Here is a 17,393-nt window from a genome sequence, read left to right on the forward strand (position 1 = left end):
TCATGGATGCCCCAGACCCCAAATCCCCCAAACCCTCATCGGTCCTTGACCCCCACAGAACCCAAACCCCCATAAAACCCATAAATCCCAATTGTTCCTTGGACCCCCCAGACCCCATAAACCTCCCAAACCTCATCCTCCTTGACACCCCAAGAACCAAACCCCATAAAACCCCATAAACTCCATCACTCTTTGATACCCCCAGACCCCATAAACCCCATTGCTCTTGGACTCCTCACAGCCCCCAGACCCCCATAAATTCCTAGCCCCAGGAACCCCATAAATCCCAATCGTTCATTGATCCCCCCAGACCCCATAAACCCCATAAATCCCAATCGTTCATTGATCCCCCACCCCATAAACCCCATAAATCCTGAATATTCATTGATCCCCCAGACCCCATAAACCCCATAAATCCCAATTGTTCACTGATCCCCCAGACCCCATAAAACCCCATAAATCCCAATCGCTCACTGATCCCCCCAGACCCCATAAACCCCAAAAAATCCCAATCATTCACTGATCCCCCCAGATCCCATAAACCCCCAGACCCCATAAACCCCATAAACCCCATAAATCCCAATCATTCACTGATCCCCCCAGACCCCATAAACCCCCAGACCCCATAAACCCCATAAATCCCATAAACCCCATAATCCCCATAAATCCCAATCATTCATTGATCCCCCAGACCCCATAAACCCCATTTCTCTTTCCCCCACCCAGAGAAGAATAAAAAGCCTTTATTTCTCTCGGAATAAACCCATTGCTGCAGAACGGGTTTTAGGATCCAGGGGATGGGATGAGCCCATCCTGTTCGGGATGGATTTGGGGTTTTAGGATCCAGGGATTGGGATGAGATCCTGGCCCCATTTGGGATGGATTTGGGGTTTTGGGATCCAGGGATTGGGATGACATCCTGGGATGACATCCTGACGCCATTTGGGATGGATTTGGGGTTTTGGGATCCGGATTATGGGATGAAATCCTGGCCCCATTTGGGATGGATTTGGGGTTTTAGGATCTGGATGATGGGATGAGATCCTGGCCTGGTTCGGGATGGATTTGGGGTTTTAGGATCCAGAGATTGGGATGGATTTGGGGTTTTAGGATCTGGATGATGGGATGAGATCTTGGCCCCGTTCGGGATGGATTTGGGGTTTTGGGATCCAGAGATTGGGATGGATTTGGGGTTTTAGGATCCAGGGATTGGAATGGATTTGGGGTTTTGGGATCCAGGGATTGGAATGGATTTGGGGTTTTGGGATCCAGGGATTGGAATGGATTTGGGGTTTTGGGATCCAGGGATTGGAATGGATTTGGGGTTTTGGGATCCAGGGATTGGGATGGATTTGGGGTTTTGGGATCCAGGGATTGGAATGGATTTGGGGTTTTGGGATCCAGGGATTGGGATGGATTTGGGGTTTTTAGGGCGTCAGGCATCGCACCCCGGCGTCCTCGGCATGGCCACAGTTGGTTTTCCCCCATCCCGAGAACCCGCAGAGCTCCAGGGAATCCTCGTTCCCCGTGCAGGAAACGTCATCCATCCAGATCTTCCCGGTGCCTGCGGAGACAGGGATGGGGATTGGGATTTCCATGGATCCAGCCGGGGGTGGAGAGAGCCGCGGCTGCTGGGAGAGCTGGGAATGCTCAGCTGGAGAAGGGAAGGATCCAGGGAATGCTCGGAGCCTTTTCCAGAGCTTTCCAGGAGCTCCAGGAGAGCTGGAGAGGGATCTGGGAAAAGGAATGGGAAACAGGGAATGGCTTCCCAGTGGGAAAGGGGAGCTTGAGAAGGAGTTGCTGGCTGGGATGGAATTCCCAGGGAAGCTGTGGCTGCCCCTGGATCCCTGGGAATGTCCAAGGATGGATTTGGATCCCCCTGGGGTTGGAATGGGATTTATGGGATTGAAGCTCCATGGATCCCAAACCATTCTGGAATTCTGGGATCAAGGACACTCGGAATCCATCCAGAGGGATTTTGCTGGAATTCGGGGATGGCAAAGGGCAGGGAGATCCTTGCTGGAGTGCCGAGATTCCCAGGGAAGCTCCTCGATCCCGAAATTCCTTCCCAGGATGGATCCAACCTCAGGCTGGGAGAGCTGGGAATGGAGGGAATTCCCTGGGAAAGGGGAGATTGCTTGGGATTTGGGAAGGGATTCCCGGCTGGGCTGGAATTCCCGGATAATCCATGGCTGCCCCTGGATTCCTGGAATGCCCAAGGAAAGGTTGGATGGAACATGGAGCAATGGTTGGAAAGCACATTCCGAATTCTCCCAGGGTGGGAATGAGGCACAGCAGCTCTGCAAAGCTCCGGCTGCATTCCCAGAGCAGCTTTTTTCGGGATCCATCAGCTCCGAGGAGTTAAGAGGATCCTGGAATCTCCAGAGCTGGACGAGACCCACCAGGATCACCAACCCAACCCTATCCAGACCCCCCAAAATCCCACCCTGGGGATGTTTCCCAGAGCTCTGGCAGGGTTGGGAAGGTCCCCATTCCCTGGGGATCTGTCTCTCCGGATGATTCCCCATTCCCGGATTCCCGCGGGATGATCCCACCTTGGCCGAAGCGCGCCATGCGGAAGACGTCGGCGGCGCCGCGGAAGCCGAGCATGCGGCACACCACGTCGCCGTCCTTGCCGTCCCAGCCGTCGTCGCACACGGAGCCCCAGCGGCGCTCGTGGAACACCTCCACGCGGCCCTCGTGGGAGCCGGAGCCGTTCACCAGCCGCACCGCGCCTTCCTCCGGAGCTGCTGCGGGAATGGGGACGTGGAGGAGATGGGGATGGAGCTGGGGAGAGCTCTGGGGAGAGCTCCAAGGAACATCTCCAAGGAGGAGCTCCATGGGACATCTCCAAGGAGGAGCTCCAAGGGACATTCCCTTAGAAGAGCTCCAAGAAACATGTCTGTGGCTAGCACAGGTCTTTCTCGTGAGAACATTCCGTTGTGTTTTATAAACAAAGATAAAGTTTGGATGTTATTAAAAACAGTGTCTCGAGATTTGGACAGTTCAGGCCTGGCCAATCAGGCCTAGGGGGAGGGTTCTGACTGACCAATCTGGGCGACCTCTGAGAAGTCTATATATATATGGAAATCAAAATAATAAATGCTTTTCTTGCTACACTGAGAACTGGGGTCCTCTTCTCTGCTAGCGGCTCAACAGCGACACATGCCCTTGGAAGAGCTTCAAGGTACAGCTCCAGGGAGAGGTCTAAAAACAGCTCCAAAGGACAGCTCCAAGAGACATTCCTTGGAAGAGCTCCAAGGGACAACTCCAAGGGACAGCCCCAGGGACAGCTCCAAGGGACACATACAAAGGGCATCTCCAGGGGACACCTCCAAGGAACATTCCCTTGGAAGAGCTTCAAGGGACAGTCCCAGGGACAGGTCTAAGGAACATCTCCAAGGAACATCCCCAAGGGACAGCCTCAGGGACAGCTCCAAGGGATGTCTCCAAGGGGCATCTCCAAGGAACATTCCCTTAGAAGTGCTTCAAGGGACAGCTCCAGGGAGCAGGTCCAAGGGACATCCCCAAGGGACAACTCCAAGGGACACATACAAGGGGCATCTGCAGGGGACATCTCCAAGGATGAGCTCCAAGGAACATCTCCAAGGATGAGCTCCAATGAACACCTTCAAGGAGCAGATCCAAGGAAACATCTCCAAGGAACATTCCCTTAGAAGAGCTCCAAGGAGCAGCTCCAGGGACAGCTCCAAGGGAGATTTCCACGGAGCAGCTGCAAAGGACAGCTCCAAGAGAGATTTCCCAGGAATATCTCCAAGGAATAATTCCCTGGAAGAGCTCCAAGGAACATCTCCAAGGAGCAGCTCCAAGGGACAGCTCCAAGGAGCAGCTCCAACAGATGTCTCCACGAGAGATTTCCTAGGAATGTGTCTCTCAGAGTAACTCGCTCTAAAAGTTCCAAGGAACATCTCTAAGGGACAGCTCCAATGGACAGCTCTAAGGGACACGTACTAGGGTCATCTCCCAGGGACATCTCAGAGGAACATTCCCTTGGAAGAGCTCCAAGGAATGGCTCCAAGGAGCAGCTCCAAGGAGGAGCTCCAAGGGACATTCCCTTAGAAGAGGTCCAAGAGACAGCCCCAGGGACAGCTCCAAGGAAACAGCTCCAAGGAACATCTCCAAAGGACATCCCCAAGGGACAGCTCCAAAGGAGATTTCCCAGGAACATCTCCAAGGAATAATTCCATGGAATTCCATGGAATAATTCCATGGAAGCATCTCCAAGGAGCAGCTCCATGGGATAGCCCCAAGGAACATTCCCTTGGAAGAGCTCCAAGGAATATCTCCAAGGAGCAGCTCCAAGGGACACATACAAGGGGCATCTGCAGGGGACATCTCCAAGGATGAGCTCCAAGGAACATCTCCAAGGAACATTCCCCTGGAAGAGCTCCAAGGAGCAGCTCCGAGGGACAGCTCCAAGGAACAACTCCAAGGAACATTCCATTAGAAGAGCTTCAAGGTACAGCTCCAGGGAGAGGTCTAAGGAACAGGTCCAAGGGAAAGCTCCGAGGGACAGCTGCAAGGGACATTCCTTGGAAGAGCTCCGAGGGACAGCTCCAAGGAACAGCTCCAGGGGACATCTCCAAGGGACATTCCTTGGAAGAGCTCCAAGGAACTGCTCCAAGGAGCAGCTCCAAGGAATGTCTCCAAGGAAACATCTCCAAGGGAATCCCCAAGGGACAGCTCCAAAGGAGATTTCCCAGGAACATCTCCAAGGAATAATTCCATCTCCAAGGAACATTCCCTTGGAAGAGTTCCAAGGAACATCTCCAAGGAACAGCTCCAAAGGACATCCCCAAGGGACAGCTCCAAGGGAGATTTCCAAGGGACAGCTCCAAGGAACATTCCCTTAGAAGAGCTCCAAGGGACAGCTCCAAGCAAACATCCCCAGGGAACATCTCCAAAGGACATCCCAAAGGGAAAAGCTGAGAATTCCCAAAAATCCCCTCCCAGACCAGCACCATCCACCCAGGGCAGTCCCACAGCCCAACCCAGCCTGGGGCTGTTTGGATTCCTGAGAATTCTCCAAAATCCGGGATCAGAGCAGGATGTCCACCCCGGGCTGCCGCGGGATTTCCCGGGAAGCATCTCTGGAGCATCCCAGGTGCTCCAGGAGCCTTTCCCACTCTGGAATTCCCAAAAAAACCCCACAGGATCGGCCTGGGCTGTGTCCTTCCTCTTCCCGGCACCAATGGGGCCTGGAGAGGCAGCAGGGCTGTCCCCAGGGAGATGTGGCCCTGGGATTCTGGGGGGAATGTCCCCAAGGAGGAATATCCCTGGAGTGGCGGGAGGACTGTTCTTGGAATTCCAGGAGAACTGTCCCTAAAGGTGAGATATTCCTGGAATTCCAGGGGGAATGCCCCCAAGTAAGGATGTCCCCAAACCTGAGGAAACCACCAGCATTCCAGAGCTCTTCCCTCAGCATTCCCAGTTCCTTTATTTTTTCCTTTTCCCTTTTTCTCCTTTCCTTTCCTTTCCTTTCCTGAAACTTTCCTTTCCTGAAACTTTCCTTTCCTCAAATTTTCCTCAAACTTTCCTCAAACTTTCCTCAAACTTTCCTCAACTTTCCTCAAACTTTCCTCAAACTTTCCTCAAACTTTCCTCAAACTTTCCTCAAACTTTCCTTTCCTCAAACTTTCCTTTCCTCAAACTTTCCTTTCCTCAAACTTTCCTTTCCTCAAACTTTCCTTTCCTCAAACTTTCCTTTCCTCAAACTTTCCTTTCCTCAAACTTTCCTTTCCTCAAACTTTCCTTTCCTCAAACTTCCCTCCCCTCAGCATTCCCAATCCTTCCCCACGAGCAGGAAAACCCCAGGATGGTTTTCCCATCATCCTTCACCTCTTTACATCAGGAATTTCCCCACCAGGATCCTAATTCCCAACAAACTCCCCAAATTCCAGGCTGGGATCGCCGTGGATTCCCCAGGAACTCACCTGTGCCACCGGCAGCTCCTCTGTCCCCCTTGTCCCCCTTGGGGCCGCGCTCACCTGGGAGAGAAAGATCCGGAATGTTCCTCATCCCGCTCCGGAGGGACGGAAAAATCCCAAAAATCCCAAAAATCCTGCGGGAATTCAGCTGGTGGCACAGGGAAGGGGAGGGTTGGTGGTTCTGGAATTCCCTCATCCTGAATCCTGAGTCCGGAAAGGCAAAAAAAACCCCTGGATTTGGGATGAAAGTCCCAATTTGGGGATGAAATTCCAATTTGGGGATGAAATCCCCTGCTTGGGGATGGAAATTCCAATTTGGGGACAGAAATTCCCGATTTAGGGATAGAAATTCATAATTTGGGGATGGAAATTCACAGTTTGGGGATGGAAATCACGGTTTGGGGACAAAATTCCCAGTTTGGGATGAAATTCCCAGTTTGGGATGGAAATCACGGTTTGGGGATGGAAATTCCTGATTTGGGGATGGAAATTCCTGATTTGGGGATGAAATTCCAGATTTGGGGATGGAAATTCCTGATTTGGGATGAAATTCCTGATTTGGGGATGGAAATTCCCAATTTGGGGATGAAATTCCTGATTTGGGGATGGAAATTTCAATTTGTGATGGAAATTCCTGATTTGGGGATGAAATTCCTGATTTGGGATGGAAATTCCTGATTTGGGGATAGAAATTCCAATTTGGGGATGAAATTCCTGATTTGGGATGAAATTACTGATTTGGGGATGGAAATTTCCGATTTGGGGATGGAAATTTCCGATTTGGGGATGGAAATTTCCGATTTGGGGATGGAAATTCCTGATTTGGGATGAAATTCTTGATTTGGGATGGAAATTCCCAATTTGGGATGAAATTCTTGATTTGGGATGGAAATTCCCAATTTGGGATGGAAATTCCTGATTTGATGAAATTCTATTTGGGATGAAATTCCTGATTTGGGATGAAATTCCTGATTTGGGGATGAAATTCCTGATTTGATGAAATCCCAATTTGATGAAATTCCTGATTTGGGATGGAAATTTCAATTTGTGATGAAATTCCTGATTTGATGAAATTCTTGATTTGATGGAAATTCCCAATTTGGGATGGAAATTCCTGATTTGGGATGAAATTCTTGATTTGGGATGAAATTCCGATTTAAAATTCCGATTTGATAGAAATTCCAATTTATGAAATTCCTGATTTGGGATGAAATTCTTGATTTGGGATGGAAATTCCCAGTTTGGGATGAAATTCCCAATTTGGGGCTAAAGCCACTTGGTTTTAATGAGTTAATATCCCAATAACGATTGAATATCCCAAATTTATTTACTATCCCAATAACGATTAAATATCCCAATAATGATTTCATTGCCCAATAACTATTTAATATCAAAATAATGATTTAGTATCAAAATAATGATTTGATAAGCCAATCAGGATTTAATATCCCAATAATGATTTAATATCAAAATGAATTAATATCCCAATAATGATTAATTATACCAATAATGATTTAATAACCCAAAGAATGATTTCATGTCAAAATAATGATTTAATATCAAAATAATGATTTAATATCCCAATGATTCAATATCAAAAGAATGATTTAATGACCTAATAAGGATTTAAAATTCCAATAATGATTTGATATCCCAAAAATTATTTTCTATCCCAATAATTATTTAATATCACAAAATGATTTCTTATCCCAATAATAATTTAAAACCTCAGTAATGATTTGCTATCAAACCAAAGATTCAACATCCCAATAATTATTTTCTATCTCAATAACGATTTACCATCCCAAAATGACTCAATATCAAAATAATGATTTAAAATCCCAATGATGATTTAAAATCCCAATAACGATTTGATATCCCAAAATGATTTCTTATCCCAGTAACACCTCAATAATTATTTACCATCAAACCAAAGACTTAATATCCCAATAATTATTTTCTATCCCAATAATGATTTAATATCCCAATAACTATTTCATATCCCAAAATGATTTCTTATCCCAATAATACCTCAATAATGATTTGCTATCAAACCAAAGATTCAACATCCCAATAATTATTTTCTACCCCAGTAATGATTTACCATCCCAAAATGACTCAATATCAAAATAATGATTTCATATCCCAATAATGATTCAATATCACAGTAATGATTCAATGAGTTAATGATTTAAAATCCCAATAATGATTTGACATCCCAACAATTATTTTCTATCCCAATAACCATTTACCATCCCAAAATGACTCAATATCAAACTAATGACTTAATATCTCAATGATGATTTAATATCCCAATAATCATTCAATGAGCTAATAAGGATTTAAAATCCCAATAATAATTTGATATCCCAATAATTATTTTCTATCCCAATAACGATTTACCATCCCAAAATGACTCAATATCAAAACAATGATTTCATATCCCAATGATGATTTAATATCCCAATAATGATTGAATATCAAAGTAATGATTTAATGAGCTAACGATTTAAAATCCCAATAATTATTCGATATCCCAATGATTATTTCATGTCCCAATAACAATTTACCATCCCAAAATGACTCAATATGAAAACAATGATTTAATATCTCAATGATGATTTAATATCCCAATGATGATTTAATATCCCACTAATGATTGATTATCAAAGTAATGATTTAATGAGCTAATAAGGATTTAAATCCCAATAATAATTTGACATCCCAACAATTACTTTACATCCCAATAACCATTTACCATCCCAAAGTGCCTCAATTCAAACTAATGATTTCATATCCCAATGATGATTCAATATCCCAATAATGATTTATTGAGCTAACGATTTAAAATCCCAATAACAATTTGATATCCCAACGATTATTTTCTATCCCAATAACCATTTACCATCCCAAAATGACTCAATATCAAAACAATGATTTAGTGAGCTAATAATGATTTAATATCCCAATAATGATTTAAAATCCCAATAACGATTTGATATCCCAACAATTATTTTATGTCCCAATAACCATTTACCATCCCAAAATGACTCCATATCAAAACAATGATTCAATGAGCTAATAAGGATTTAAAATCCCAATAATTATTTTATATCCCAATAATTATTTTCTATCCCAATAACCATTTACCATCCCAAAATGACTCAATATCAAAACAATGATTCAATGAGCTAATAAGGATTTAAAATCCCAATAATTATTTTATATCCCAATAATTATTTTCTATCCCAATAACGATTTACCATCCCAAAATGACTCAATATCAAAACAATGATTTAATATCCCAATGATGATTTAATATCCCAATAATGATTGAATATCAAAGTTATGATTTAATGAGCTAATGATTTAAAATCCCAATAACAATTTGATATCCCAACAATTAATTTATATCCCAATAACCATTTACCATCCCAAATGACTCAATATGAAAATAATGATTTCCCATCCCCACCATGACCTCACTAACGAGCTCTCTCACCCCTTGGCTCTCCGAGGTTTCTCCTCCCTCATTCCCGGTTTTCCAGCCCAGCCCCATCCCGAGGGGACAAATCCGGGATTCTCCAACCTCCAGGAACAACAACCACCACCTGCCGAGGCGAAACCCCGATGGCGGAAAACATCGGATACAAAACAATCCCAAAAAAAAAAACAATCCGGGCAGGAAATTCCTGCCTTTCCCTGGGAGGCTCCGGGAGGGAATTGTTCTCAGCTGTGTGGGAAGAGGGAAAGCTGCCTGGAGCTGATGGGATCCAGATGGAAAAGCGGGAATTGTGCCAGGGGGGCTGGAGCAGCATTCCCAGCGTTGGAAACCGGGATTGGGAAGCAATCCCAGGAAGTGGATTGTATTATTATTATTATTGTTATTATTATTATTATTATTGTTATTTTAAGGGTTGGATGGGTTTGAACCCAAAGCGGGGTGGGGAGAGCTTGGGATGAGCAGGAAAATGGGATGATCCCGAAAATGGGATGATCCCAAAAATGGAATGATCCCAAAAATGGGATGATCCCGAAAATGGGATGATCCCGAAAATGGGATGATCCCAAAGTTTGGGAAGATGGAAAAGGGGGATTGGTGTCCTCAGAGCTGCTGCTGCTGCTCCGGGATCGCGAATCCGGGTGGAGCAATTCCAGAGGAGGTCATGGAGATCTCCCAAGGGCTGGAATTGCTCTGGGAGAGCTGGGAATGCTCAGCTGGAGAAGGGAAGGATCCAGGGAATGCTCAGAGCCTTTTCCAGAGCTTTCCAGGAGCTCCAGGAGAGCTGGAGAGGGATCTGGGAAAAGGGATGGATGGACAGGAGACAGGGAATGGCTTCCCAGTGGGAAAGGGGAGATTTGTTGGGATGTTGGGAAGGAATTGCTGGCTGGGCTGGAATTCCCAGGGAAGCTGTGGCTGCCCCTGGATCCCTGGGAATGTCCAAGGATGGATTTGGATCCACCTGAGATTGAAAAGGGATGGGATTGAAGCTCCATGGATCCCAAACCATTCTGGGATTCTGGGATGAAGGACACTTGGAATCCACCCAGAGGGATTTTGCTGGAATTCGGGGATGGCAAAGGGCAGGGAGATCCTTGCTGGAGTGCCGAGATTCCCAGGGAAGCTCCTTGATCCCGAAATTCCTTCCCAGGATGGATCCAACCTCAGGCTGGGAGAGCTGGGAATGGAGGGAATTCCCTGGGAAAGGGGAGATTGCTTGGGATTTGGGAAGGAATTCCCGGCTGGGCTGGAATTCCCGGATATTCCTGGATCTCTGGGAATGTCCAGGGATGGATTTGGATCCCCCTGGGATTGTGGGAACTGGAGGAGAATTCCCATCCCTGCATCATCCATGGATGTTCCCAGTTCCTGTCACCTGGGAATGGTGGAATCCTGGGATGGTTTGGGTGGGAAGGGAATTTATGGATCATCCCATTCCCATGGGAATTCCCATCCCATTCCAACACCTCCCACCATCCCAGGCTGATCCAGGAGCAGCCACAGCTTCCCTGGGCTTTTCCTTTTCCCACCTCTCCTCTCCCCCTGGGAATTCTCCACTGGGAATAACTCAGTTGGAGAACATCCCAAAAATGGGAATGAATTCCCTCTGAGCCTGGGAAGAACCTCGGGAATTCGGGAGAATTTGGGTCACAGGAAACCCTCAGCTCTTCCCACGGATCTGCAGGGATTGGTGAATCCCCAAAATCTTGGGAAAATCCCCAGGAGGATCCATCAATCCCCATTTTCCTGGAGGTTCGACATTCCCAAAAACTCCTCCCTGGGGATGTTCAGGAATCTTCTTTTATTCCCCCAGATTTATCCCGAAATTTCCCTAAATCCACCTTGGATTTTCCTGCTGTTTCCTCCTGGCTGTATTCCCTGCACGACTTTTCCATGGAAAACTGATGGATCCTTCCCGGAATAATTTTCCCCATGTGGAAATGAGGGAAAAAATCCTCCGGTGGGATCATTTTGAGGGAAAATCCATCAAAAATGGGAAAACACCAAGAAGGGAAAGAAGCTTTTCCTCCACCAGTTCGGAGCAACACCGGGAGAGGTTCAAACCTGGAATTTTCCATGAAATTCATCCACATCCAAACCCATCCCAGGATTTTTGGGATGCAATTCCCAGGGAACTGAGGGTTTGGAGGAAAATCCCTGGGGAAAGGTGAGACAAATCCTGCAGAAATCTGGGATTTAGGGGTTTGGATCCACGCCCAGCTCCGGCTCTGTTTCCCATAAAATTCCAGAGAATCCCATAAACTGCCCAAACGCTGGATTTCCATGGGAAAAGGGGTTGGGTGAATCCCTTTGGGAATTCCCGATTTCCGGGAGGAGGGAAATGGGGATGGAATTTGGGTGTGACTCCCAAATCCACGTGGGACATCGGGATGGTGGTGGGATTTGGGAATATTTCATCCTGCCAGGTGGAACTTCCCAGGGATTGACATCACCAAAAAAATCCCCCAAAAATCCCCAGAAAATCACAAAAAATTTGCCAAAAAATCACCAATAAAACCCAAAAAAAAAAAAAAATTTCTTTTGGCAAATATTCCATTTTTTTCCCTGTGAAAAACCCACCAAAAACCCAAAAAAAAGGCACAAAAAATCACAAAAATACATTAAAACCCCAAAAATCCAATTTTTGTGCAAAAATTCAGATTTTTTTCCGGCAAAAAAATTCACCAAAAAAAAAAAAAAACCCACCAAAACCCAAAACAAACAAACAAAATCCATGAGAAAACCACCCAAAAAATCACCCAAAAATCACAACAAAAATCACAAAAATTGTTGAGGTTGGAAAAACCCTCAGAGACCACAGAGTCCAGCAATGGGATCACCATTCCCAGAGGGATTTAAATCCCAGTGGATGTGGCCCTTGGGGACACAGATTGGTGGCACTTGGAGAACTTTTCCAACCCAAACAATTCCCGAATTCCTTGTAAATCAAATCCAGCATCAGGCTGGGGAATCCCAACTCAACCAGCTGGGGATTTTTGGGATAATTTCTGGATTTGAGGAGCTCTGGATTTGGCATGGATTGGTGAGAAAATTCCTGTTCCCAATGCTCTGGGGATTTTTCCAACCTCCTGGAGCAACCTGGGACAGTGGAATTCCTGACCATGGCAAGGCGTGGAATTCAAGGATCTTCAAGGTCCCTTCCCAATCCCAAATCCTAATCCCAAATGCCAATCCCAATCCTAAATCCGAATTCCAAATGCCAGTCCAAAATCCTAATTCCAAATCCAAATTCCAAATCCCAATCCCAATCCCAAATCCTAATTCCAAATCCCAATCCCAAATCCTAATTCCAAATCCCAATGCCAGACCCAATCCCAAATCCTAATTCCAAATCCCAATTCCCAATCCCAAATCCTAATTCCAAATCCAAATGCCAATGCCAATCCACATCCAAATCCCAATCCAAAATCCTAATTCCAAATCCCAATCCCAATTCCAAATCCCAAATCCTAATTCCAAATCACAATGCCAAACCCAATCCCAAATCCTAATTCCAAATCCCAACCCCAATCCCAAATCATAATTCCAATCCCTAATCCTAATTCCAAATCCAAATCCAAATCCCAATCCCAAGTCATAATTCCTATCCCTAATCCTACTTCCAAATCCCAATCCCGAATCTTAATTTCAAGTCCCAATCCCAATCCCAATCCCAATCCCAATCCCCTCCAGGTTTCCATTCCCTCCATCTCCCACCTCTTCCCGGGATATTTTCCCTTCCTGCCTCCCCAGCAGGAATTTTGAGGCACAAAGGACATTTTTTGGGATTGCCAATCCCAGTTTTGGTTGCCGTTTGGAATTTCCTATGCCAGCTATTTATGTCCCACTAAATCCCAGCCTGGCCACTCCCCAATCCCAGTTTTCCCAGGTGTGGGAAGATGGAAAACCACAGCAAGCCAGGAATGCCCCAGGGAACAAACGGGAAATTATTCCCAAATCCCTGCCGGAGCCAAGCATGGGATGGGAGAAAATCCCAAATCCAACCATTCCCTCCAAACCCAACCCTCTCCACTGCTGTTCCTCCGTGGAATGGTGTCAGTGGGGGAATTTTTGGGATTCCTGTTCATCCAGGAGGTTCCCAAGCCGGAGGATCTCCCACTCTCAGTGGAATGGTGTGGATTTGGAATTTTTGGGATTCCCATTCATCCGGAGGTTCCCAAGCCAGAGGATCTCCCACTCTCAATGGAATTCAGTGTAGGAATTTTTGGGATTCCTGTTCATCCAGGAGCTCCCAATCCGGAGGATCCCCCATTCTCAGTGGAATGGTGTTGGTTTTGAAATTTTTGGGATTCCTGATTATCCAGGAGATCCCAAGCCAGAGGATCCTCCACTCTCAATGGAATGGTGGTGTAGGAATTTTTGGGATTCCTGTTCATCCAGGAGGTTCCCAAGACAGAGGATCAAATGGTGTTGGTGTAGGAATTTTTGGGATTCCTGATTATCCAGGAGGTCCCCAAGCTGGAAGATCCCCCACTCTTGGTGGAATTCAGTGTAGGAATTTTTGGGATTCCCATTCACCCCGGAATGGGAAAAAACCAGAGGATCCCCCACTCTCAGTAGAATGGTGTTGGTATAGGAATTTTTGGGATTCCTGATTATCCAGGAGGTTCCCAAGCCAGAGGATCAAATGGTGTTGGTGTAGGAATTTTTGGGATTCCTGATTATCCAGGAGGTTCCCAAGCCAGAGGATCTCCCACTCTCAATGGAATGGTGGTGTAGGAATTTTTGGGATTCCCATTTACCTGGGAATGGGAAAAAACCAGGGAATCCCCCACTCTCAATGGACTGGTGTGGTTGGGGAATTTTTGGGATTCCCGTTCCTCCAGGAGATCCCAAGCTGGAGGATCGAATGGTGTCAGTGTAGGAATATTTGGGATTCCCATTTACCCAGGAATGGGAAAAAACCAGAGGATCCCCCACTCTCAGTGGAATGGTGTGGTTTTGGAATTTTTGGGATTCCCATCCAATCTGGAGGATCCCCCACTCTTGGTGGAATTCAGTGTAGGAATTTTTGGGATTCCCGTTCCTCCAGGAGGTTCCCAAGCCAGAGGATCCTCCACTCTCAATGGAATGGTGTGGTTTGGGAATTTTTGGGATTCCCATCCAATCTGGAGGATCCCCCACTCTCAATGGACTGGTGTGGTTTGGGAATTTTTGGGATTCCCATTCACTCAGGAGGTTCCCAAGCCAGAGGATCTCCCACTCTCAGTGGAATGGTGTGGTTTTGGAATTTTTGGGATTCCCGTTCCTCCAGGAGGTTCCCAAGCCAGAGGATCCCCCACTCTCCTCCCATGACCTCTGCCCCACATTCCCGGCCGGAATTCCCATCCGTACCTTTGAACCCGCGCACTCCTGCGGCGCCGCGAGGGCCGAGCTCTCCCTGGTCTCCCTTCAGCCCGCGGGGTCCCGGCAGCCCCCTCTCCCCGGGAAGGCCTGGAATGACGACAAGGACACCAAATGAGACAATTCCAGCAGAATTCCACAATCCCCACGCTCTCCGGTCCTTTCCCAGCACTCCGGGAACACCGGGAGACCCCGGAGAGTCCGGGCTGTCCTTTTCCCACATTTCCCTTGGATACAGGATGGATTTATCCGGGTGGATAAATTCTAAGGGATTTCTGAGCTTTGGGGTAATTGGGCTCCAAGGCTGGAGAACAATCCTGGAAAACCAGGAGGAGATCCCAAGGAACTGGGATGTGACCCCCCATGGAGCACAGGTCTCCAGAATCCATGTTTTCCATGAGTTGGATATTTATTGGGGAAGGGATTGGGTGAAACCCTCTGATCTGAGCATTCCTGACCTCCGGGAACCGGGACTGAATTTTGGGAATTCCTTCTTGGGGGACACAACCAAGCCTTGGAGGTGACCTCCATCCATGTGGGACCTGGTCCTGGATCTGGATTGGGTCCTGATCCTGGACCTTGGCCTGAATTGGGTCCTGGATCTGGATCTGGTTGTGGACCTGATCTGATCCTGGTCCTGGAACTGAAATTGGATCTGGTCCTGATCCAGGACTTTGACCTGGACCTGGATCCAGTTGTGGATCTGGTCCTAGGACTGGACCTTGATCTGGTCCTGGATCTGAGTCTGCATCTGGACTTGGATCTGGATCAGGACCTGGAACTGATCCTGGTGCCCAACCTGGACCTGGATCCAGTCATGGATCTGGTCCTGGATCTGGGTCTGCATCTGGACTTGGATCTGGACCTTGATCTGGAGCTGAATCCAGTTGTGGATCTGAACCTGCATCTGGACCTGATCCTGGACCCCAACCTGGACCTGGATCCAGTTGTAGATCTGGTCCTGGATCTGGTCCTGGATCTCAGTCTGCATCTGGACTCGGATCTGGATCAGGACCTGGAACTGATCCTGGACCTTGATCTGGAGCTGAATCCAGATGTGGATCTGGCCCTGGACCTGGATCTGGAACTAGACCTGGATCCACATGTGGATCTGGTCCTGGACCTGGTTCTGGAACTAGACTTGGACCCGGATAAGGACCTGAACCTGGATCCAGTTGTGGATCTGAACCTGGACCTGGATCTGAGTGTGCATCTGGACTTGGATCTGGATAAGGACCTGGACCTGATCCTGGACCTTGATCTGGAGCTGAATCCAGATGTGGCTCTGAACCTGGACCTGGACCTGATCCTGGAGCCCATCCTGGACCTGGATCCAGTTGTGGATCTGAACCTGGATGTGGTCCTGGATCTGAGTCTGCATCTGGCCTTGGATCTGGGTAAGGACCTGGAACTGATCCTGGACCTTGCCCTGGAGCTGAATCCAGATGTGGGTCTCACCCTGGACCTGGATCCAGTTGTGGATCTGGTCCTGGATCTGGGTCTGCAGCTGGCCTTGGATTTGGATTTGGACCTGGACCTGAACCTGATCCTGGATCCCAACCTGGACCTGGGGTGAGGAAAGGACTCCTGGAGCTGGGACCTGGTGGCACCTGGTGGTACCTGGTGGCACCTGGGGACAATCCCACCAGAATCATCCCAAGCCTGGATTGGATCTGAATCTCCTCCAGGATCCCAGCCTGGAGCAATCCATGTGGAAGGAGCCCTGGATTCCCTCGGCACTGCCCTCCCACCCTTCCTGGGCTGGGCTTTTCCAAACTTTGTCACGATTTTCCTCTGGTTTATGAGGAAAAAATCTGCCAGGAGGAATTCCAGCTCCAACTCTGGATTATCCGGAGCCCAAATCCATCCCTGCTGTGTCCATCCCGAGGAGGGATCAGGACCTGGATTTTTGCAGTCGGGCAGATTTGCCATGGAAAAGGGGATTTTTTAGGGATACACCTGCACCCGACCTTCTGAGATCCCACATCCCAAAAAACACCGGAGAAACACCTAAAAATCATGGCTTTTCCCACAATTCCTCCCGAAGGTGAACCCTCCCGGCATTGTTTTGTTTTTCTGTTTGAACAAGAAAAAAACGGGGGAAAAAAAAAGGAAAACCAAGGAAAAGAGCCAATATAGTTCCGAGGGTTGTTACACCCAAGGAAAACAACCATGAATTCCAGCGCCAGGAATTCCAGCTGGGGAGATCGGAACAGCTGGAGAGGCTGTCCGAGGGAGATCGGATTTCCAGGCTGGCCCTGCCTTGCTTGGGAAGGAGCGATCCCAAAATCCGAGGGTTTGAGCCCAAAGCAATCCCAGTGGGGCTGGGGCGCTGGAGCAGCCTCTGAGTCCTTGGAAAAGGAGATTCCAGGGATGGATCTGGGTCTGGATCAGGATCTAGGTCTGGATCAGGACCTGGAGGTCCTTCTGACATCCAGAGTCCTTGGAGCAGGACATTCCAGGGATGGATCTGGGTCTGGTCGTGGAGCTCCCTCTGACATCTGGAGCCCTATGGGGTGGGTTTGGAGCAGGGAATAACAGGGATGGGTCTGGACCTGGACCTGATCCTGGACCTGGAC

At 47.5% G+C, this 17,393-nt stretch overlaps 1 protein-coding gene across 1 annotated transcript; it reads right to left on the reverse strand.

Annotated features, from left to right (window-relative positions):
- Positions 1–728: 728 nt before the first annotated feature.
- LOC146422070 (scavenger receptor class A member 5-like) lies at positions 729–15,037 on the reverse strand. Its single transcript, XM_085046761.1, has 4 exons — positions 14,806–15,037; positions 5,955–6,008; positions 2,556–2,750; positions 729–1,564 (listed from the first exon to the last, which is right to left on the reverse strand). The coding sequence occupies exons 1-4, from the start codon at positions 15,035–15,037 to the stop codon at positions 1,428–1,430; spliced, it is 618 nt and encodes a 205-aa protein (XP_084902887.1). The 3' UTR covers positions 729–1,427.
- Positions 15,038–17,393: the final 2,356 nt, after the last annotated feature.

The sequence above is a fragment of the Lichenostomus cassidix genome, unplaced genomic scaffold, assembly GCF_008360975.1.
Source record: "Lichenostomus cassidix isolate B80296 unplaced genomic scaffold, HeHo_3.0 HiC_scaffold_528, whole genome shotgun sequence".
In the NCBI taxonomy this organism is placed as follows: domain Eukaryota; kingdom Metazoa; phylum Chordata; class Aves; order Passeriformes; family Meliphagidae; genus Lichenostomus; species Lichenostomus cassidix.